At 36.8% G+C, this 25631-nt stretch overlaps 1 protein-coding gene across 1 annotated transcript in view; it reads right to left on the reverse strand.

Annotated features, from left to right (window-relative positions):
- The window catches only part of LOC121728909 (synaptotagmin-5-like), a 49445-nt gene extending 31084 nt beyond the window's left edge, over window positions 1-18361 (reverse strand). Inside the window, exons 1-3 of the mRNA XM_042117237.1 lie at window positions 18316-18361; window positions 12130-12433; window positions 2429-2572 (exon numbers count right to left, since the gene is read on the reverse strand). Coding sequence (XP_041973171.1) covers window positions 2429-2572; window positions 12130-12285 — 300 coding nt within the window. The 5' untranslated portion in view covers window positions 12286-12433; window positions 18316-18361. The remainder of the gene's footprint in view (window positions 1-2428; window positions 2573-12129; window positions 12434-18315) is intronic.
- Between the last annotated feature and the right edge of the window lie 7270 nt (window positions 18362-25631).

Below are 25631 nucleotides of genomic sequence, written 5' to 3' on the forward strand. Positions count from 1 at the left end.
CCGTACAGTATTATCTATACAATGTTGCATTGATCACATATAGGTAGTGTTGTTTATGATTTGTATATCAGATAGTGTTTGTATGTCTTATCCTTGATTATTCGCACATAGTTTTTTTTTGAGTCTATGTAAATAAGAAAGTTTATTTTGTAACTGTATGAATCTGTAAAATTTGTGAATGTGTATTTGTGTTGCAAAAATAAATATTATTATTATTATTATTAATGTTACTGATAAAATGTTATATAGCAATGAAAATGTTCAGTTGTCAACAGACTTGTCGTATACGTCAGACAAGGACGGAATATCACTTAAGTGTAAATTACAATTTTAGAATTCAGGTTAGAATGCAAACTGGAATTTGTCTTTGTCTTTGTTACACCACCGCTGTAAGCCAAATAATGTTAAACGTTGGCAATAAAATACCTAGTTTCTGAGACAAGCTAGGCCTATGTTTCAATTATGTACCATCTAAGAAATTGATTCATAGGTAGATAGCAAACCTGTGTTATTTGGTCAGTTTATACCTATCAAATCAACATTACTCGTGATCTGTCGTCTGGATTCGACTTTAAGGTAAACTTTTTTTTAAATGAAATACGGGGGCAAACGAGCAAACGGGTCACCTGATGGAAAGCAACTACCATCGCCCATGGACACTCGCAGCATCAGAAGAGCTGCAGGTGCGTTGCCGGCCTTTTAAGAGGGAATAGGATAAAAGGGGAGGGTAGGGATGGGAAGGGAAGGGAATAGGGGAGGGTAAAGAAGGGGATTGGGCCTCCGGTAAACTCACTCACTAGGCGAAACACAGCGCAAGCGCTGTTTCACGACGGTTTTCTGTGAGAACGTGGTATTTTTCCGGTCGAGCCGGCCTATTCGTGCCGAAGCATGGCTCTCCCACGTATAAAATGTTGTATATTTATCGAGTTATTGAGAAAATACTAATTTGGCGATGCATCCGTGTCGTCCTTTTTCACCTGGCATATGAAAGACGGGCGTGAGTGTGAAGAGAGAAGGACGATGTTTGATTCTTTGGGTTAGTCGCCCTCAAGTAATTCGCTATTAAAAAAATCTCGCTATTATGAATCAATTTCCCTGATAGTACAAAACGACAAGTTACTACTTCAGAAACAACACGTGTAGCGCTCAACGGCACATTATACCGATGTCATCATTTACCTAATACCCACACCGCCAATCAAATACAATGTTATATGGCGTGTATTAGACCATCAGTCACGGTAGATGGCCTTAATGGCTGACTGAGCCGCAATAAAGCTTTTACAATACGTATTAGCTGCGGCCGGCTGCTCTATTTATATTAACCTACTATCGCATAATATGCTATAGCTAAGATTATGTAGAATAGGGAAGATGCGTGGCTTGGGGGATAACTCCATTATAAAAATCGGCCAAGTGCGAGTCGGACTCGCGCACGAAGGGTTCCGTAACGTTATAAGGAAAAAATTGACCAAAAGTTGTGTTTTGTATGGGAGCCCCCCTTAAATTTTAATTTTATTATTAATCATTAAAGTACACATATAATTAAGGATTCTGTGAAAATTTCAACTGCCTGCCTGTTGTCATTATTAATATCGAGGAAAAAAGGCCAAAAAAATCATGTTTGTTGTATGGGAGCCCCCCTTAAATATTGATTTTATTTAGTTTTCAGTATTTGTTGTTATAGCGGCAACAGATATATACATTACACAATCTGTGAAAATTTCAGAACTCTAGCTATAACGGTTCGGTTGAGATACAGCCTGGAGACAGACAGACGGACAGACAGACGGACCGACAACGAAGTCTTAGTAATAGGGTCCCGTTTTTACCCTTTGGGTACGGAACCTTAAAAAACAGCAACGGGATGCGAGCAGGTGTGAAATTCCCGTATATAATAAAGTACTCTGTGGTGTGAAAACGAAGCAACTGTTCTTGTTTTTTACTCGTCAACATACTACGTACAATACGTTTTCACTTTTCTCTCCCTCCGTCTTATGAATTTTCGATCAGGTGACCTGTCTCTTGTGAGTCTTGAGTCACGCGAGCATAACTTAACCCATCCCAAAATAGGCAATTATAAAAAAAATACGTGTGGCACTCGAGGACTGCCGCGGTAAAGTTATTGCATAGCATTTTTTATCAACTTATGCATTTGCAATTATAATTCGTATACGTTTAGTTGCACGCACACACACACACCGTGTCGAAGTGTGGCTATATGTGTGTGGAGTGGGGGTGTGGTGTATGTTTTATTCGCTACGGATTTTCTTGATTCGGTCGCCGCACCCAAAGCCTGCGATAAAAACTATGCAATAGCTTAAAATATAATTAAAAAAAAGATACACACAGCCGAACGTATTACCTCCTCCTTTTTGGAAGTCGGTCAATAATATCATGTTTTGGACACATCTCTATTTTCACTTACCGTAGCTCTAGAGGTAGCGCTGTCTAGGCTGCTCTGGGAGGAGATAGAGGGAGTGCGCGCGAGTCTCGCGTGAGGGAGAGATGTTGCCGTCCTGCTCTCGCTCGGCGGCTGCACGCGACATTGCTCCTTCGGTATGAGCATCTCCTGCAACAAATATAAAAAATTAGCTTGCAATTTTATTATATAGTAAAAAAAAAGTCGCTTTTTCTTCCCTCATGTCCCTTTGTTCCCTTTAACTTTTAAAACTACGCAACCGATTTTGATGCGGTTTTCTTTACTAGATAGAGTAATTCAAGAGGAAGGTTTGTAAGTATATTAACAATAATTAAATAGTGGAGAAATATTGTTATTTTTAAGGTTTCTAATCTGATGTCGCAAATAATTACATTTTTTTCCGCTTACATTGCAAATGCAGACTGAACCCTACGAGATTTATCAAAATAATGTACCAAGTATTGTACACAATGAAAAGATCAACAAAAAACTCCGCGATGGTATATTATGTCTATCTCTTAAGTCTTAAGGATATCCCACAATAACATTTTTTTGTCATTTACTTTTTACTACAAATAATGGCTAATTTTCGAAGCGATTTTAACCAATACGGCAATAATCCTTATTTTAATTAAAAACTTTAAATACATTGTATAGATCAGCTATATGGCTCTTTACAGCATATGATTTAAATGAATATTTTCGAAGATATTATAGATTAAAAAATTGCGGTACGTAGCTTTTGCGGCGGTACCGGCCATTATTGCGAGCCACGGGTAGTAATGAATATAAATCAAAACTACTGAATCGATTTTAAATTTTAATCATTTTTTCAGTAAATAAAAAAAATAATAAAATATCTTTTTATTCAAAATGGGTATCATGATACACTTTTTGAAAGTCGAACGAAGAAACTACGTTGCCTACCACCGGTGAGTGAGTGACGCTATATATATTATTTTATATCCGTGCGAAGCCGGGGCGGGTCGCTAGTAATATATAAAGGCGTAGTAGAATAATTATTCTAAAATAGGTTATAGATTACGTTTTAACGAGTTTTGAATAACCAGGTTAGCCAAATAGCATTTGGGTAGCTTCGACGGCGAAATAAGAAAATGGAATTTGATGCAAGGTAAGCGCCATTAATGTCAGCAACATGATACATTTTTATTTTTAACTTCACTGTCGAAGTTGTAGAATATTGCTTGACGTTCATTGTGGCGATGAAATGATAATCTACTGGAAGAAATGTAGACTTTTACTCGCAGCGCACTAAAGAACTTGCCATTCAAGTTGTACGATAATACTCTCCTAAACACTAAGGTCTACTCTAAGATAATTTAAATCGGGCCGTACCCACAGTGGTTATTCAAGGTGCACTTAGATTAATTTCGATGGCGAAGTTCGAAAGCAAAATGTTTGTTTGACATAAAGCAATTTAAATCGGGCCGTACCCACAGTGGTTATTCAAGGTGCACTTAGATTAATTTCGATGGCGAAGTTCGAAAGCAAAATGTTTGTTTGACATAAAGCAATTTAAATCGGGCCGTACCCACAGTGGTTATTCAAGGTGCACTTAGATTAATTTCGATGGCGAAGTTCGAAAGCAAAATGTTTGTTTGACATAAAGCAAGCGACTTATCACTTTGAAATGGCTTTTAAGTTTCGTCAAATCTCATACATTTTAATTTCGGATTGTGCTGTCGAAGTTATTGCAAGTTGACAATATGTAACGGTGCGAACGCGCGGTTTGGCCGCTAAAACGCGGAATCACAAGCAAACAACATACGTAACGATTTATTTAAATAGCGGCGGCGCAGTCGCGCTGTCATTTAGGGTCTATACAGACGGACAGCATTTCAACTGCAATCCAAACGCAAATTGCAATTCAAGTGCAGTTTGAATGCAGTTGACACGACTGCAATAGAACTGCAAACCAAACGCGCAGTCGGATTGCAGTTCAGTTGCAGTTGGCGTGCAGTCGTGTGAACTGCATACCGACTGCATCCAAACTGCACCATCCCACCCGCCCGCACGCTCCGCTCTCCCGCGCATGGAATTAGCAGCAAAAACAAGGTTAGAGTGAGCGCACGGGATGGTGCAGTTTGGATGCAGTCGCTACGCGCTGTATTTCTCCGAGTGAGTGGGTAAACTTACTCACTCGAGCCGGCCCATTCGTGCCGAAGCATGGCTCTCTCACGTCCATTGATCCCACGCACATTGAATTAATCTCAATTTCCATTGCAAATTACTCTCAACTGCAACTGCATTTGATACAATTCGGATATTATTTTTAGGGTTCCGTAACCAAATGCCAAATACGGAACTCTTATAGATTCGTCATGTCTGTCTGTCTGTCCATCCGTATGTCACAGCCAATTTCCTCCGAAACTATAGGAGTACTATTGAAACTTGGTAAGTTTCAATGGTACTCTGTAGTCTGTAGTCGCATTAAGATTTTGATACAAAAATGGAAAAATTATTAAAAATTTTAGGGGATAGGTACAAAACTGAAATAAAAAAAATATATCATCTAACCTATGCGTGTGGGGTATCTATAGATAGGTCTTCAAAAATCATATTGAGGTTTCTGATATAATTATTTTCTAGCTTGAATACTTACTAATGCACAAGTCCGTCTATCTATTATCTCTTGGCGTTTAAGTCGCAGAACCGATTGAGATAAAATTTTGTTTGGAGATACTCTAGATACGCCCGGAAAATGACAAATGATAGTTTTTTGCGGAAAAATGTTCGGATCCTACTACCTGCGCGAGAAACGACACTCTGCGGAGTTGCGGGCGACATTTAGTATAGAAATATCCATATCCAAACTAATATTATAGATGCGAAAGTGTGTATGTCCGTTATCTCTTCACGCCAAAAACGCTCAACCGATTTTGCTAAAATTTGGTACGGAGATACTTTAAGTGCCGGGAAAGGACATACAATACATTTTATCCCGGAAAATTCACGGTTCACACGCGATTAACAAATTTCAGCGCAACGGAGTTGTGGGCGTCATCTAGTTTAGTCTATCTAATATTGTAAAGCGGAAGAGTTTATTTGTTTGTTTGTTTGAACGCGCTAATCTCAGGGACTACTGGCCCGATTTGAAAAATTCTTTCAGTTTTAGATAGCCCATTTATCGAGGAAGGCTATAGGCTATATTTTATCACGCTAAGACTAATAGGAGCGAAGAAATAGAGGAAAATGTGGAAAAAACGGGGGAAATTATTTGAAAGAGTTTATCTCACGAACTGAGCACGAACGGAGCAATTTTTATGTTATTTGGCACAGATAAGAAGTAGACCACGTGAAGGATCATAGGCTATTTTTGTGGACTAATTTGTCTGTGAAATATCTAATTTACGCAGGCGATGCCGCGCGGAACGTCTAGTATTAAAAAAACCTAGCGAACTCTAAAAATACGCACCCTCTAATCTAATGTTCGTAGCAAATGCAATTGCTCCTCGTCAAAGCTTGTGTCAGTATTGAATCGGATAAAAATAGCTGCACAGAAAACTGGTTTTTCAACTGGAAAAATATCAAAAAACTGAAAATATCTCCCTATCCTACCTGTCAGCCGCACGACTTTTCATTATAATTAACCGAACGCTATTGCGAAGGGAATTGCCGAGAAGAAATATTTTGTATAAAACTAGCGAAGAAAATTTACCATTAACTATAAAGTTAACCCTTTTAAAACGTCTTCAACACTCTACACCGTGGGTGTCTTTGATCGTGGTAGTTATTTTGAAGGGCAATTTAAACCTCTATTATAATCATTTATAATAGAGTATTGAATTTGAATGACAATATATCTGTTATACGAGAAGCAAGGAATCCTTCTTACATTAAACATACACGCTTATTCTTAGTATATTCATTAAGCAAGTTCTTAAAAAGTAAAATTATATACTATGTGTATCACACAAGTCCAGTATGTTTCGTTAATATATTATTACTTCATAATAGTATATGTGGCTTGCTATATAGGCGGAACTAATACCTATAGCCAAAAAACAGAACGGATTGAAATAATTTATGAATAGCAAAGTAGAACACACATAGTAAATAAATACCCAACTCGTTTCATTCAAAACTATCTCCTTAACAGATCGGCAGGCTGCACTATAGTGTATACCACCCCAATCATTAGTGTACAGTGTACACCCCATTCTAAGAAACTCTATTATATTATTATATTCAGTTATTTTTATTCTGTTATTGTTACTATTAGCCATTAAATAGCCTTATATTGATAATAATACCAGAGAATTGCCATAGACAAACAGGAATTCGTATTAAGTTGAGCCATATCATTTTTAAAATCGTCGTTAATAATATCAAAGATTCCTTTATGTGAAGTCAATTACTTACGACTTTTTAAATACTTGGTGATTGTTTAAAATTATATTATTTAGTAAACATTTACTGCAGGTTTTTGATCAATACTTTTATGGACATTCTCCTTTTTAAAAGTCCGTAGCACGTTTTACACAAATAATATTTTTATTTATCAGAAGAACAAGCACGTCATCAATTCCAGAATTCCTTCAGCTGGTTTGTCTCAAAAGAATTTAACTTTTAAAATATATCCATTTTGAACATTTATAAATAAGTAATGTGTAGCAAGGAGAAGCCTTAAGGGTTGTCAGTCGCGAATAAGTTGTTAAGAATAGTCAAACAGGGGACAAAAAAGTGAGAAAAAAAGTATTTTTCGCCAACTTTTTATATAATATTTTGTTTCCTTTAATATTTTGTTAAAGGAAACAAAATATTATGAAACATTATACGTTGCAAAAGGAATTCGCAGGTTTTTGGGGGTTAGGAGACTCACATAATCCCAGGGTACCATAGCCACGACGAGGCACGACCTAAGTCCTAAAAAGCCTTCCAAATGTTATATCCCAGCTTACAAACTATTTGCCTATTGGTAGACCATCAATGAAAATCAATAATACAATTTGCAGCTCAGCCTTGAGATAATTTAAATTTTAATAAATAAAATCCTTTTGACAGCCCTGGCAGTGTCGTCTCCGATGGCTGGCTCATTTTTCATATTGCAGTATTGTGGTAATTTATAATTCAGTACGTCCCTCGAACGCTACGGAATAGCAACTGTATTTTAAAATAGCTCAAAACTTTCCTTACATAATTTAATAAATAATTTATAATCGTAACAAAACAAAGACTTTTTGTAAATGGGAACTTCGCGAGGATTTCGGGGACTTGCGTAATATCTATTTGAATAAGATGCCGATAAAGAATCTAAATAGATTTTAAATGATATCAACTTAGGGGTGCCGAAAGGATTGTTTCCCTATTTTTCTTTATTTTTGTGTCAAAACCGACAAAATCAGTCGTATTTTTATTAAGAACAATTGCTGTAAAATAGCACGATATTTCGTGGCAGTATTCACATTTCGCTCAGTCATCTCGTAAGAAGATAGATAAGATTTAATAAGAATTGTCCCCTGAGATTTTTACTTTTACTAAAAAATGTGAATTACATTAAAAGCCCTCCAATTCTCGCTATGCTTTGTCGTTCCCACTATTTCGTTTATTTTTCTTTCTCTGTACTTTTAATTTTCTTTATTCGTGGCAGTCCCAAGCTACTTTTTAATTAATTGTTCACGAGCGAGTCGGCCCGCGAGGCATACAACTTTTTTATTTATTCTCTACATAAATTCAATCACACAAATTGTTAGTTAAAGCGACTGCGATTTCAGTTTGATACTTAAAATATATTTGTGATTTTATGTTTTTGATGTGTCTATTGATATTTTTAATAAGTTTGAAATACGTAGGACTTACTTGTGATATCTATATATGGCGAATGCAGAGAAGTGAGAATGACTTCCTGTAGACAGACCCGTTGAAATAATATTTTGGTCTTGAAAATGTTACGATAACCTGTCTGTCTACAGGAAGGACTTCATGCTCTCTTCTCACGTTGCACTTGCCGAAACCAATACTAAAAAATATAATGATGCAGAGAAAAATGTACACAAATCAAATTATGATAGATATTGTCCGTCGATACGATATGAGTGAAACCACTTGTTCAATCAATGGGACAAGTTGGTACAATTGGTCCGGCGGCGTTTTCCGTCCGGCCACTACAAAACTTTACTGCGACTGCTGAAGTTACAGCTTTATTTATGCAGCCAGCGTCTGCCTCGGGGTTATCAAAGCGCAGTAAAATCTTTGATTGCTTTTCAATCAAAGATTTACAGCTTTCATGTTTTCATGATCTATAAAAATAAATATTATGGTTTGGTACTTTTTAGTTTGCATTTATTTAAAAGATTTTAAATAAATGTAAATGAAATTTGACTTCAACTCAGATAAATATTATGTACCAGCGAAGAAATTGATTTATAGACAGTTTACAGACCTACGTTGTTTGGTCGGATTATGTCAATTCAATGTAATTCGTGATCTGTCAGCTGGGTTTGACAAAACGGGACCAAATTACGTAGGTCCACCATCTGCCTATGAATCAAGTCTCATCTGATAGTACCATCGAGGAAATTGATTCCTAGGCTGTTGAAAAACCCACGTCATCTAGTCGTCATCGTGTTAACTTTAAGCTACAATGAAGTAGAGAAAATAATTGAGCCGATTAAACTATAGTTTTTTTTTTTTTATGAAATAAGGGGGCAAACGAGCAAACGGGTCACCTGGTGGAAAGCAACTTCCGTCGCCCATGGACACTCGCAGCATCAGAAGAGCTGCAAGTGCGTTGCCGGCCTTTTAAGAGGGAACAGGGTAATAGGGGAGGGTAGGGAAGGGAAGGGAAGGGAATAGTTGAGGGTAGGGAAGGGAATAGGGAAGGAAATAGGGTAGGGGTTAGGGGATTGGGCCTCCGGTAAACTCACTCACTCGGCGAAACACAGCGCAAGCGCTGTTTCACGCCGGATTTCTGTGAGAACGTGGTATTTATCCGGTCGAGCCGGCCCATTCGTGCCGAAGCATGGCTCTCCCACGTATAAAAAATAGTTAAATATTGTATACACATACACGTGCACACACACACACACACACACACACACACACACACACACACACACACATATACAAAACTATCAATAAGTAGATAATAAAATATAATAATATTATGTACATAAGATTGTTTTCCTAAAAATTTATATTGTAATTTTGTAACATTTTTTTTTATCTTAGCTTTTTGTTATAATATAATAAGTCTGTATTAGAACTAAGAGTTTAGTAGTATCTAAGATTAGTTTGCTTCACTTTACTTAAAAGATTTCTTTATTTCCCTTGTAGATGTGGAAAGTAGATGGGATGTTGGCTGATACAGGCTAAGCCTACTACCTAGTAGGCTTAGCCTGTATCAGGCAACATTGTGAAGCTACCTAGCTTCCATCATTGTACTTCAACTGTAACTTTTGTAAATGAAATAAAGATTATTATTATTATTATTAATTCAATGTTAATTGTGATCTGTCGGCTGGGTTTGATGTAACGCGACCAAACTACGTAGGTCCCCCATCTGCCTAGGAATTAACTTAAAATTTCTCTGATAGTAGAATAATACAGGATGATAATTTCATATTACGAGTACTCAAACATTTGAGCTATTCGATAACATTTTCTTCTAAATCCTACTGTTTTATCTCAAGCAATTAATACTTTTAAAGCTAAAGCGTAAAAAATTACACGAGTTAAACGGCTAGTTTAATCCAATAAAAGGGGTAAAAAAACCCAAGGAAAATGTGACGCTGAAATGTCCTCAGAATTATCGGAGCCGTGTCCGATATTTTTAACCGGCGAATGGATTTAATTAAAACGGCGTATAAGCCGATTAAATAAAGTTGCTCATGATTTTAAAGCAGAATAAACGATCTGTCATATCATGTGGAAACCTTAATCACGTTACGTAACATAAATATTTAAAGTTAAGGCTGATTTTATTTGGACAGTTTTGTGTAGTGACAATCAAAAAGCATCTATACTTCATTATGTGATGCGATAGTCAGAAAATGCCCTTATGCCTTAAGTGCGGTGTGCCTAATAGCGTCTTTTTTAGTATATAAGTTTTGTCAGATATCACAGAAAATAAAGACGAAAAAGTAAGTATAATATGTTTAATATACTAAAACTAATGTCACTTCACACATATGTAGACAAAAACGAGGAATGTTATAATTTTGACGTATGCGTCTGTCTGTCTGTTTGTCTGTCCGTGGCATCGTGGCATCCAAACTGGTGCCTGGAGCCGTACCACGAAACTGTTTTGAGACTCAAGCAATCGAACGAAAATGCCGCGTCTTACTCTAACAAACGTGAAATGAGGTTGTTAGAGCAAGACGCAGCATTCTCTTTCAATTGTTTGAGTCTCAAAACATTTTGGTTCTACGGCCCCTGAAACGTTTTATATGAAACGAGCTTTTGCCCGCGGCTTCGCTCGCGTTAAGAAGTATTATTATATACAAACTTTCAACCCCTATTTGAACCCCTTGGGGTTGGAATTTATCAAAATCCTTTCTTAGCGGATGCCTACGTCATAACATTTACCTGCATGCCAAATTTCAGCCCGATGCGTCCAGTGGTTTGGGCTGTGCGTTGATAGATCACTATGTCAATCAGTCAGTCACCTTTGAGTTTTATATATACAGGGTGTAACAAAAACAAGTGATAATACTTTAGGGTGTGTACGTGTTCCTTGTAGAGAGTTCACTGTGAAAGTAGCAGCGCTGAAAGACCAAAAATTTTTTTCACTTTTGTATGGGAAAACTCGTGACGCTCGGGCCCTTGCCCCATACAAAAGTGAAAAAAATGTTCGTCTTTCAGAGCTGCTACTTTCACAGTGAACTCTCTACAAGGAACATGTACACACCCTAAAGTATTATTACTAGTTTTTGTTACACACTGTATATAGATTTCATAATTTAACATTATACTAATCCGATATATTTTACTAATCCGATATCATACTGCGTCACTCAAAAAACTTTACTCTATAATTAACAAAAAATATAATGAAAAAGTATTTGACGAAATAAAGCCAAGGAGAAACGAGGCTTCTAAATAGACATTACCGCAGTGTGGGTTTTATGATAGCTGTAAGAAACACTGGCACTATTCTCGCTAGAATCCTAACGGCTACGAGCAAAACACAGGGGAACATTCTGCGCTGGTAAATATAGCACATATTCTTTTACCAGACTTTGCAGAGTCGACTGGATAGAAAGAATTCAATCTTAGTTTTATAAGGTTTGAAAATAATTGAAAGTTTGAAGGCGGATGATAGAAAACTAAAAAGGTACATGAGTCATGTATACTGTGCGTATAGATTAAGCGCGTACATTACCGTGACATTTCAGAAGCGTAAGTTCTATGGATATGTACTATTATAGAAATTAAGAGGACCTACAGACCACAAACTAACATTGACTTGACATAACGCAACCAAATAATATTGATCCTCCAATTGCCTATGAATCTATTCTGCTGATGATACATAAGGCTTATCCCATATTAGGAATGCGCACGCCTTATGTGAAGAACGCCTTAGTATCACGACAAAGTTTCCGGTTAGGTAATTTATCTCCAAACCGTATAACCAGTCAGTTACGTCTCGCGAAACTAGAAGCATCCACAAAAGTACTTCGTTCTCAGATTTCCATTGCAACAAAGTATGGTACCGAAAAAAAAACAATGTCACTGTCACTTACGCTGGGGCTGCCATGATACTTGTCGTCGCCGAAGCTGTCAGTGGAGTTGTGACTTTGCCCACTGCTGGCGCTGGATGTCCTCTCCCTGGCCGCCTTCGCCCAGGATTCCAGTCGCTTGTGCGCCGCCCACACACCAGGGGGGCCTAGGCCACTCATGTTGACATTTCTTGACACTTATTTTTTTTTAAAACGCTACGTCGGTTTAGGCCACAGTCTTTAAAGTTTTAGGAGATGTCTTTGCCTCTTAAATCTATTAGGTCGATATTCGTTGTCACTATTTTAACACTTTATTGCTGATCAGGTACTATTATGTAAATACATAACGAAATACCAATTAAGGCTAAAATATCCCCTTTAAACTTTTTTATCCCCGCTTGTACCATTGAAAGCCGGCGGTATCGATTTAGAAAAATAAACAATTTCATTTCAGTATCAATTGGATGAGCAAGCAAGAGTTGCTTTTGACTTCTATGTCTCTATAAAAAATGCCCTTACATCATAATTTTAAAGTAACACTTTCAGCGCTACTACGTTTACAGTGACTGCTATATAAAGGACACACACGAACCCTAATTTATCACTATTATCACTATGTTACACACCCCGTATAAGAATAATGTAATGCTAAGTACTCACATACGGTTTTTCTCGATAGTTTTAATCCAAATCGAGCAATAACCACCGTGTGGACCGCAAAACTGACAGCTCGAAGGCTCGCTTCGAGCCGGCTCGATGGAATCAAATATGTCAAATATTGACATATTTGACATATTTGATTCCATCGAGCCGGCTCGAAGCTTTCCTTCGATTCGGAGTAAAACTTTCGAGCAAAACCGTGTATGAGTACTTAGCATAAGTGTAAGTACTCATATACGGTTTTGCTTGATCGAGCAATCACGTAGAATAAAAACCAAGGCTCGGGCTCCATTGCTCGATACTTTTACTCCAGTTCGCAGCAGCAGGAAATTAGCTACGAATAATAAAAACTAGTGTCAAAAAATTTGTCAAGCCGGCTCGATTCGAGCCTTCAAACTGGCTCGATGCGAGCCTGTGAGTTTTGCGGTCCACACGGTGGTTTTTGCTCGATTTCGAGTAAAACTATCGAGCAAAAACGTATGTGAGTATTTAGCATAAGAAATACTAATAATGCACTGTATTATTTATACTTGTCATAAGGTTTTATAAAGGTAATATAATGAGGGTCGCTACAAATGGCCAGCGTATTGCGAGATAAATGAAAACCTCTTAGTATTGCAGATTTATGTGAGGTAGGAGAAATGTCCGCCGGCAATATCATGTACCTTATTTATTTAGCTTTGTACCCGCAGTATGAAAAATAAGGTTTATGAATGTAAATGTACGAACAAGTAATTTACGTCTTCTTTGAAATTTATAGTGTAGGTTTGAAATATTTATATTCATTTAAATTTTATGATGCCTCCGTGGTCTAGTGGTATAGAGCGCGGCTCTTGACTCGGAGGTCGAGGGTTCAATTCCCGCGTTGGAAACTTGTTACTTCCAAGTTTAGTTAGGACAATGCAGGCTGATCACCTGATTGTCTGACAAGTAAGTTGATCCATGCGTCGGATGGGCATGTAAAATGTCGGTCCTGCGCCTGATCTCTTGCCAGTCGTGTCGGTCTGCCGTCCCACTGGGTTATGAGAGTAAAAGAATAGAGAGTGCTCTTGTGTGCTGCGCACACACTTGGGCACTATAAAATTACTCCTGCGTAGCTGGCCTGGTTTCAATGAAATCGGCCACTGTCACCGAAACCGGTGTGGGGAGCTATTATTATTATTATTCATTTCAATGAAACATTAATTTTGCTATATTTATACCGGTTGTGTTGCTTGTGTCAAGATACGTAACATTAACCCATTACCAACGCCTATCACCAACTCTTTGGTAATGGGCATTTGGTAACATTAAAAAATAGCTCTCAAGTTATTCGTTCGTAACACAAAAAATACGCTTTGACCTGATACTTCCAGTTTTTTGGTGCTGCAATTTGACAGCAGACCAGAAGGAAGTTTAGTCCGTAGGTAATTGGGTAACACCACAGTAAAGTCGCATATATCCATTCCATATGGGCCGGCCCATAAGGAATCCACGAGGATTCTCCCGCCCTCCCCGTGGAAAAAAAGTTACCTCCAGTTTTTTGTCGCTTAAAATGAAGCACGAAATTGATGTATTTTATATTGATCTACCTGCCAATTTAAGGCGTTCATATTTAAATAACAGTAGAAGTTAATTATGAGAAATTCATTTCCTATACAAAGTCGCATGGCCTTTTCAGTTTACGTTTGATAAATCGACCGAAGTCATAATTCATACGATATAATAGCCTATGTATTGTATCGATCTATGTATTGTAAGACGAATGTTAGTAGGTCAACTTGTTCTAAAACATGTGTCGTTAATACAAAATATTATATTGAACCTACAACAGCTTTTAATCCGTTTTATATTTTACAACATATATTATGTTACAAATATGTTGTAAAATATATAAAATTGGAGGCTAGTAACTCTATTGGACCAACATTTATACGTGGGAGAGCCATGCATCGGCACGAATGGGCCGGCTCGACCGGAGAAATACCACGTTCTCACAGAAAGCCGGCGTGAAACAGCGCTTGCGCTGTGTTTCGCCGAGTGAGTGAGTTTACCGGAGGCCCAATCCCCTACCCTATTCCCTTTCCTACCCTCCCCTATTCCCTTCCCTTCCCTACCCTCCCCCATTACCCTATTCCCTCTTAAAAGGCCGGCAACGCACCTGCAGTTCTTCTGATGCTGCGAGTGTCCATGGGCGACGGAAGTTGCTTTCCATCAGGTGACCCGTTTGCTCGTTTGCCTCCTTATTTCATTAAAAAAAAAACATTGATTTATCGCAAGAGAACCGTACATTTTTCCGGGATAAAAAGTATTCCATTCATGGGACTCAAAGTATCTCCAAAAAAGATTTTCCTTTCTAGGTACGTCGTGCCGGTCTACTCTCGTAAAAGTGCCCCCAGAAAAGTACACAACGTTGCTAACGCAGGTTTCATACAAAAAAACTGAAGACTAGTAGTTCGTCAAAAAGGGGTACACCAACCATACAAGTTAAATTAACTACAAACAAAAAGACTCGTACTTATTCAAGCAAGATAGATCACGTTGTACTGTTCATAACTATCCATCATAGAATACTATTAAACACTATAGAGTATTTAATAGTAATACTTCAGACGGTGCGTCCAGCATTCAAGACCTCTAACTCCCTACACCCTTCTTCCCACGACAGCTCTCGCTAAGCCAGCTATAGTATACAACCGACCAGCATCCAAGAGCTCTGGTTCTGTATGTATAGTTAGTATTCCCAGGTCGCCCTACAGTGGTCGTTGCGACGTAAACAGTCGCCCACGCGCCAGACACCGTACACCGTATATTGATTACGTGATGTCCTCCCGTGACCTCATCCTCATACTTCATATCAATCATAATTGATCTGAGACGTCTTATAGTCTTTTCGCGTTGGGGCTGTCAAAATTATACGAATTAGCTGTTTGTAGATTAACCATAAAGCAGGCAAGTAACAGTAAAAAAATGTCGTCGTTTCGCACAAATAGAGGAGGCCGGTAAAATGAGTTAAAAAAAAAAAAGTGGATTGTATGTGTAGCCAGATATAATATTAGCGAGATGATTAAGTAGGTAAGTAACAAGGTGATTTTAAATTATAAGGGAAAAATTAGTTATAGGCCTTATGTTATAAAATGTTAGATATCTGGTTCTTCCACTCACATCTTTAATTAGTTTAAGTCTTTTTCACAATCATGTATTAATTAAGAGAATGGCTATAAATAAGTTATCAACTTTTTTAATGCGTAAAGACAATAAATATTTGGGTTTTTTTCATCATAGTTTTTTTTACAAAATCATAAGAAGACAGTAAGATGTATTTAGGTGTATGTTTCAGCATTATCTCTCGCGTATATAAGCTGTTAGAATTTGTATCCTATTTATATTATTTTTATTTCTTATTATATTATTTTTTATTTCTTATAATAAGGTACCTAATTATGGACATTATTTGGCAGTAAAACTATTTAAATTTTAAACCATTCATCAACAAACATCGTCGACCGCCAACGTTTTTAGGCGAGTTTATTTGAGGATTAAAAATTAAAAAAATATATATTTTGATAAATCTGCCACATATCATCATAATATTTCATGTCGATACCCAAGGGTCGAATAATCCACTTAATAGGTAGAAGTTATAAATCAAACAGTGACACAGTAGCGATGTTATCGCGACGAATATGACCCCAGAGATTTGAACTTGACTTATATGGATTAATAGTTATCAATTTTATATGAAACTAGCTGTTTCCGCGATCATACGAGTGATATAAAATTTCAGTGAACCGTGAATTTTTCCGTAATATTTCCTTCCCCGTGGTCTATTCTATATTTGTGCAAAATGTGATCAAAACCAGTCGAGCCATGCTGGCGTGATGCTGTGAAAGAAATCCCAGCTTCATTGGTATGTGGCTTTCATTAAAATCAGGCCAGAATTTGCGAAACAAAAACCTTTCCTCTTAATAATATTAGTGAAGATTGGTTCATGATTATAAAATATTATAATATTCGGTTTAGAATATTTTAAAAGTTTTTGTAATATGCAAGTTTAAATTTCGTGGAAACATATCAACAAATTATTAAAAAAAAAACATTATTATGATGTAGGCATCCGCTAAGAAAGGATTTTGATCAATTCCACCTCCAAGGGGTTAAAATAGGGGATGAAAGTTTGTATATAATAATACTTCTTAACGCGAGCGAAGCCGCGGGCAAAAGCTCGTAATTTAATAAATTTAATACAAAATGTTATCTTTCAATTAAGAACCTTTCAATTAACCATGGCATAACAAATTTTAATATTAAACGGCATGGAATACAATCACATTATTTTATGAAAAGGTATAACATTTTTAACACCTACTTTTAATTAATTAACTTTAAAAATTTTATAAGCGTGAAAATAAAATCTACAAATATATGTTAAATCTAAATATGATAAATTTTAAGATAATTAGGTACACTATTCAGAATATAAAATTAACAATAACAATAATCTACAGAAACATAAATATAAATAATTTAACAAAACTAAAGTAAATATTCATATATCGATATAGAAATTCGATTTTCATTTCCCGTAATTAATGTCGAGTAAGAAAAATGGAAATCGATACTTATAATACCGATTTTAAGATAGGTACAGAATAAATATTAAGGTACATCGGAAAATCTTTTCATCCTTAACTCATTATTACCTTGTATGAAATAGAAATTTAGCTAATTTGAATTATCTTTATTGTATCTACTATATTTTTGATAAAAGTTCTTATTCTTAAAACAACCGATTTGAGCACAACGTTACGCCCAACATTAAAAAAAAAAAACAAACGTATTATAATGATCCTTTTCCATTATCTCATTATATCATAATGAACTCGGTTCATAATAAAAGTGTACAATTTATAATATTTTATAATGAACTGGATTCATAAATAAAAGAGTACATTTTAGCCCGGAGTGAACCAAACTGTTGCGCAGGGGGATTTAAATAACGACTCTCCTTTTAATCTCACAAGTTATTCCGCGAGTAAATCTCATCAGATGAGAGTAATCTCGCCCCGGATGTCCGGTGAGAGTTTCACAATTTTTCTTATTCAATTCGTATGATTTTCAATCTAACTTAGATTGAGTACTAAAATATTTTATGACAATACTATTCTACTATATTAAATAAGCTACTACGTTTATTATTGTAGGTACGGTTTGATATAACAACCTTCTAAAACTTTAACAATTGACACAATAATATTAAATAATTGAAATTATTGGATTGTGGCTAATATTAAATTACATATTATGAAATGTATTTACGCTACGAAAGTATAAATAAAATATTTTATGTTTCTCCCAATTTCTCTATTTAGGCTATTAATCGTTAATCTAAAATTATATAATATAATTGTTTCTATTAAGATTACACAATTATATAAGGTGCTTAAATACACGCACGATTAAGCGAAATTAATTATCTACGAGGGCTCTACGAGCTACGAATCTCGTAGCACGCGCGTAGAGGGTCTACGGTTTCGCTACGAGTTTTTATGATGGGGTCTTTTTTGATACCTAGGGGATATTTGAGCACTTATTGGAAGATTTTGGGGTGAATTCGGGTACACGGGGCTAGGGCGTACAGCGCCGCGCGGCCGGCACCGCGTCTCGCGCAAACTGCCGCCGCCCGGGCATAGTGTTGCCTCATGTAGGGAAAATTTCCCACAAAATATCCTGTCCGCAGGATATTATTTTACGTTTTGTTAAAGGTTGATTATATATATTGAAAATTATTAAAATACAAAAGACTCATTGCGTCTATGCCCATATTTTGCAATATCGAATGCGTAAACAAAATTTCGATTCAAAATTATTGTAAAATAAATCAACCGTAAAATATATTATATAATCTACTATTAATTAAATAGTACTTATATAACGAGTACGTATCTACAACACAATCTATGTATCACTACTAAATAATCTTATTCATAACAGCTACAAATGTTTCATAACCCAAAATTTCCTACACATTTACCTAATCTAAGGATAAAATGTTCCACGCAACAATCTTATTCACAAAACTACTGTTTCATGACCTAAATTTTCCTACAAATATAATCTAAGGACAACATTTACCATGCAACAAGGACTACTTTGGGGCTGGCAGCACCGCGGGCGGCGGCGCATTGGGTCGCGTCACTCGCTCTCGGCGCGCAACAGGTAAAGGTCAGCCAGGACGGTCCCTCAGGGCGTATGCTGCACTCGAGTTGGGTGTTGAGTGCACTGTTCAGCTGATCCGGCAAACGTTGTTTTGCCCCAACCGGTACAAGTCAGCCAGGATGGACCTGGTACAGGTCGATTGGTTGAGTTGGGTGTTGATTGGACCTATATATTGACCGTCCCGTCCCGACCGTTGAGGATTTTAAAAGATCAAAGTATATAGGGAAAGAAAGCAACAGGAAGCGACTTTGTTTCATATAATTGGGAGTGGTATAAGGTGTGGCAAAAACAATGATAGATTGTGGCTATATGAGCTACTGCTTAATTAAAGATGATCAGTCAAATTTATAAATCTGAGAGTCTGTCAACATCTATTTTTTATACCCGAAATATTGTTGCAGTGGGCTAAACAGCGCGCAATCCTCAAAAGTTATTCGAAGTTTCTGGGATAAATTTATTGTATGTAAAATCCAGCAGATTTCGAGATTACATTTCCCGTGGGAAACAGTACAATAAACATAAAAAGTACGTATTTACAAAATTCCGCATACAATGTGTCAATGATTCGTATGTTTGATTTTTCAACTCAAAGGGGTTGATCCATTGGCGAGCAAACCGCCGCGCTGGTACGCCAACGAACTCGTGGGCCAAGGGTTTAAATCACCAACGGAGTATTTAAGTCTGCGGACTTAAACACTGGCGGCGGCGGCGGATTTGTTTGCTAGCTCCTTTATGCATGATTGAAATTCTGAATTTACGCTGCGAAAACCCATCGGCACGCTAAGGATGGATTTATATGCGTCCACGCGAACGAGCGATTTGGCCGCTACACCGCGAGATCACAAGCAATAATATATAACAAATTATTTAAATAACGGCTCGACCCGCTATTTTCAAACAATTGTTTGCTTGTGAAGTAGCGGCCATACCACGAAATCGAGCATATTGGATTACCAACACGAGCCAACAACCCAACGTACCAACTATTTAAACCGTTACCTCGCCAATGGATCACCTCTTTAACGAGTACAAAAAACACAAGAAGTATATTGAATCCGCCGGAGCGTTCAATCACTGGTATCCAATACTTGCCAGCGACGGTTTTAATTGAAAGCCCCGCCGAAATACATCTAGAGCTATTGAAACTTTTATGAAAAAAATGTTTTCCTTCCATTTTTTTTTTAATGAAATAAGGGGGCAAACGAGCAAACGGGTCACCTAATGGAAAGCAACTTCCGTCGCCCATGGATACTCGCAGCATCAGAAGAGCTGCAGGTGCGTTGCCGGCCTTTGAAGAGGGAATAGGGTAATAGGGGAGGGTAGGGATGGGAAGGGAAGGGAATAGGGGAGGGTAGGAAAGGGAATAGGGTAGGGGATTGGGCCTCCGGTAAACTCACTCACTCGGCGAAACACAGCGCAAGCGCTGTTTCACGCCGGTTTTCTGTGAGAACGTGGTATTTCTCCGGTCGAGCCGGCCCATTCGTACCGAAGCATGGCTCTCCCACGTATACGTGGGAGTTTTAAGTACTGGGAGTTTTGCCATCATTTTAAAAATGTTTGATGCAGTTATAATGAAACTGTGTGAATAAATCTAGAGGTGTAGAAACTTTTATAAAAAAAAAACGATTATGAAGGGTTTGATTTTGCCAACATTTTCAAAATACGGTTGTAGATTTTAATGTGACGAGATATTCGACCCGATAGCTGTCCCCCCGATAAACGTTGTTCTGCCCTACCTTATCTGTATTACTCTATAAATATTGTCCACGTTTTAATCTTCATTGAACGATTATTTTAAGAGCGACGTTAGCCAAATCAAAAAAGCCAAAAGGAGAAGAAAAAAGATTTCACATTTATTTTTTAGTCGAGAATTTTAAGTATATTTTAAAATGAATCCATTATCACGTGTTTTAACTAGTTATCTCTTAAGATAACTTCGGGGAAGTGCTTTTAACGAAGTTCACTTATAGTCTAGCGAAAACTTAACCCGTTATGGTCGCATGATAAAACTAAGTTAAAAACCCGAGTTTAAAAACTTAAAATAAAGAATGTTTTTCGTTTTAACAAAACACTAGACGGACTTAAACGTATGTTTTATTTTAATATTATATACATATATAAAATTTTCGTGTCACAGTGTTTGTGCGCGAACTCTTTCAAAACAGCTCACCGATTGTAATGAAATTTTGTATGTACATTTGTTAGACCTGAGAAAAGTTTTTTTTTATATTGATACTAGAAATAATTTATATGGCAAAACAACATTTGCCGGGTCAGCTACTATGCTATAATGTTACCTATAGCTTGACCGCTGTAAAGTCGACCCTCGTAGCATACTAAATGTATGCTACGAGTACGCTACGAGAGTCGACTTTACAGCGGTCAAGCTTTACTACACGCAGATTAATTTCTCGTTTAATCCATTCCGTTTCCTATCAAACAGCAAAATAGTATTCTCACTACGTTAAGTGATTCGATTAATCAAATTGGCTGCTGAATGTATTAAATTAGTCGCACTTTATTTTAATAGAATTTGTAGCAAACACAACCTTAAATATGCAAATATGCAAAGTGATTCAACTTATATTCAAACTTTTTACATACGAAAACAAGTTTGTAAATTATGTATGAGTGGAGTACACAATGATATTGATATTACTTCCAATTTTGTACGTGTGGAATACCTGGTGATTGTCACGTACGCAACTTTAAGGCAGCATTAACCTTTAGAGCCTGAATCGATGACTTCGGAAGGTTATGCATTCATAAATATGAGAGTTTCACGTGACAAAGCATGGGTACATACGGCGTAGGTTCTGAAATATAGCCCAGTGTGCCGACTAGTGCCTGTAACGTGATTTATCTGACACCACTTCAAACTGATGAGACAATAGTGTCAACTATTTAAAATATTCTATGTCACATTTGCCACAATGACATCCCGACAAAGTTATATACGGTCTACGTCATTGCACTGCCAAAATATTTCGGAACAACTTGAATGTATAACATCAAACTCTTTACGTAGTGGGCCCTTGCCAGTGTACTGGGTTGTATTTTGGAACGTTGGAATGAATAGGTCTATGATATAATATGCTTGGATAGTACAATATGGTAAATCTGTTCAAAAATTTAGAAGAATATATCAGTTTGGTGTATAGAATCTAATACAGATACATCGCTAACTCTACGTCGACGATATCTGCTTCAATAGCCCATTCTTAAAAATGTGAGAGATGTGACAAGCGTGTAATTTTTTTCGTAGAAAAATATTGTTAACCCCGGATTTTTTTTTTGAGTTTATTTCTACCAAATAAAAAAGATTTCTCAATATCGCAACTCGATGAGTTTGAATATTAATCTACCACTGTCGACTACCGTTTGTCCTTAAACATAAAAAGTAACTAAGTTTAACTAGAGATCGCCCAATGGTCGAAATTCGACCTTAGTTTCAACGACATTAGGTCGGACTACTACCTATATTTTGTAAAAAAAATATTGACTATCATTTTTTTTTCAACTCATGTCACTGGTACTCAGCTGATCTCAGACTGGCCGTGTAAGCATTGTCTAATAGTATCTAAGATTTAATAAAAAAAAATCTATAATCCATTTTCAATTAGTCACCTTAAACCATAAATAAAAGAGTATAATTCGTATGTATAGGCTTGTCAATCAGAAATCTGTCATTTTTCCTAGTGTGTGTGTTGTAGTGTGTGTAATGTTTTATTTGTTAAAAAAATGTATGATAAAAGCATAATTTCAAAATAATATTAGCTCGATGCACTCCTTCGCCATATAAACTATAACTGTGCAAAATTTCATTCACCTACGTTTCCCTATTTTTCGTCAAAAGGGATACAAAGTTTTTGGCTCACGTATTAATATATAGATAGATAAAGAAAGCTATAACGCTAATCATGTGAAGCAATATAGAATACACAAACTACAAACTAATGAAGCGACAAGGTAATTAGCAATAACGTACAACTTCGAAATGTTTATTGAAGTTATGTTATACCTATACATTATACCAGTTATTCCCAAGGTGGTCCAGATGGACCCCCAGGGGTTCAAGTGAGACTTGACGGGGGTCTACATCGACAAACAATGATCAACCATAATCGTGAGCGGGGTATGGTACGTCGTATGGATGCAAATAAATTTAAGTGTTAGTTTACTTCCCCTATCAATAAATTATGGCCAGTTGAATATTTTTAGGAGGTTCTGCGCGTTACTCGTAAAAACCAAGTAGATATCTATGAAATCTTTCTATGAAAACGAAAGTAAATATTCATTTTATTTCGAGATGTAGAAATTGGTAGTATAGCTTCAGGAGCCGACCAGATCCAACCAAACTTTGAATGTGGAAGTGAAAAAGTTATATGAAACAAAACAGTTTGAGAACCTCTGCACAATACGTTTGGAGCGAACCTTTGTTTGTCGTTTCTTCCCATGTGTATTCAGGCGCGTAACTCACGTTAGGGTCTCAACACACTTTGTATTCTTTACAAACTTTTTGTTTCACCTTCATACCTAAGTTTGACTCGAATCATAATTGAAAAACTTGAATATCTCTATAGCGTTGATTTTTATTTCATAACAATTTTAAGACTGAATAGTATTCATGTTTTTTTTTTATGAAATAAGGGGGGAAACGAGCAAACGGGTCACCTGATGGATAGCAACTTCCGTCGCCCATGGACACTCGCAGCATCAGAAGAGCTGCAGGTGCGTTGCCGGCCTTTTAAGAGGGAATAGAGTAATAGGGAAGTAAATAGGGGAGGGTAGAGGAGGGAAACGGGTAAGGGGTTGGGCCTCCGGTAAACTCACTCACTCGGCGAAACACAGCGCAAGCGCTGTTTACGCCGGTTCTCCGGTCGAACGGGCCCATTCGTGCCGAAGCATGGCTCTCCCACGTCAAATAGTAAATAATATTATATTGCTAAAGTATGAAGCATATTGATGTTGTATTTAGTCTACAGTTACAGCTTGATAATGTTACTAGCTTTCAAACATTGCATAATGATAACACTGCTAGATGTACCCAAAATATTCAACTGCAGTAACATCGTTAGTATTACAACGATGCAAACTGCGAAAACACGAAGAAATAGCGACAGAGCGAGATGCAACATATTTTTGCCGTTTGACGTCTGAAATAGAAGATCTGTTAGCCGCTTTTTCGCACTCGCATCGTGGGTGTGCTAACAGCGTAATTTTCCTACTTGAAAAAATTTCAGCTACACAAAAAATGCTACACTTCTTAGTAGTTGTCTCTAGAGGCGTAGATGGGACTTTTCTGCATATAATGGAGGAGGCAAAAAGCTGGTCCAATTAATGGCCCCGCTTCTGTGTTCTTGGCCACTTTCATTTATGAGGTTTTTGACGTAGTTGGCGTCTTCCTTGTATAGAAATTTTTTCTGTCGAATATACGTTCGGTCGGAGTTTTCACATTTTCGCCATTCAGTACCAACCCTATTTTCAAGTCTTTTGAAATATTGACGCTGCGCACTGCGAAACAAAAAACAATATTCTGTGTGTGCACTGAACCAACACAAATGTTATCAGATTCCCATGACATACTAAAAATATTTTGTTTGCATAATATAAAACGCATTTAAAAAAATTTACTCTGTATGAAACATTTTTATACTTGTATGATTATGAATAAAGAAAAAAACATCCCTGAAACATTTTAACTCCAATTGGATAAGAAACTTTTTTCGATTTCTTCCAGTTTTCTTGTATCTAGTTTCTTAGTACTAGTTTTCTTTACATTTTATTGTTGAATAACGCATACGGATTTATTAACAAATCGTTTTCCTGCCTCCCGCGTCTTATTGGCATTTTAAATACATAGCATCTTAAAAAGCGCTAAACTGAGTTTTATGTTCTAAGGACATAAACACCATAAAAAAGGTGTTAAGCCTCATAACGATGGTACTATAAACCAGGAACACAGGAATATTCGCGTTTACGACTGAGATATTCAATATTATACTCAAATAGGCTTTTTATGGTAACCTAGTACTTACTTAGTAAATTGTAAAATCGGCCAAGTGCAAGTCGGACTCGTACCGTTACAGAGCAAAAGTAGGCAAAATTTGTGTTTTTTTTTTGTATGACAGCCCTTAAACATTAACTTTTATATATAGAAATACACAATGAAAATTTCTATAGTCTAGCTATAGTAGTTCTTGAGATACTGATACAGCCTGGAGACAAACAGACGGACAGACATCGAAATCTCAGTAATAGGGTCCGTTTTTACTCTTTGGGCACGGAATCCTAAAATTGTCATCAACCTTAGTAAAATAATCGTACTATGAAGGACCTTTAAAGAAGGAAATATACGAGCCATCCGAACAACCAAATGGCATATTCAAGGTCTAACATCGTTCATGATTGTTTTTAGCAATTTTAATTAAAATACAACACCATGAAAAGTCGTATCAAAAATCTACAAATTAACCTTCTATTTGAAGTGTGTGAATTGCAACTGTTTCGAATAAATGGCTCGTGTATGCCCAGCTTAAGAACTTAAGCATCAAAAGTTGAAGAGAGAGGTTTTACCAAGTTCAGGTGTGCAAGAACCTTACCAACTTATATCTTATAAACACTCGTAAAGTTAAAAGTAATCATTAATATGAGATACCGCCATAGCA

Source organism: Aricia agestis, chromosome 7 (genome assembly GCF_905147365.1).
Source record: "Aricia agestis chromosome 7, ilAriAges1.1, whole genome shotgun sequence".
NCBI classification, from domain to species: domain Eukaryota; kingdom Metazoa; phylum Arthropoda; class Insecta; order Lepidoptera; family Lycaenidae; genus Aricia; species Aricia agestis.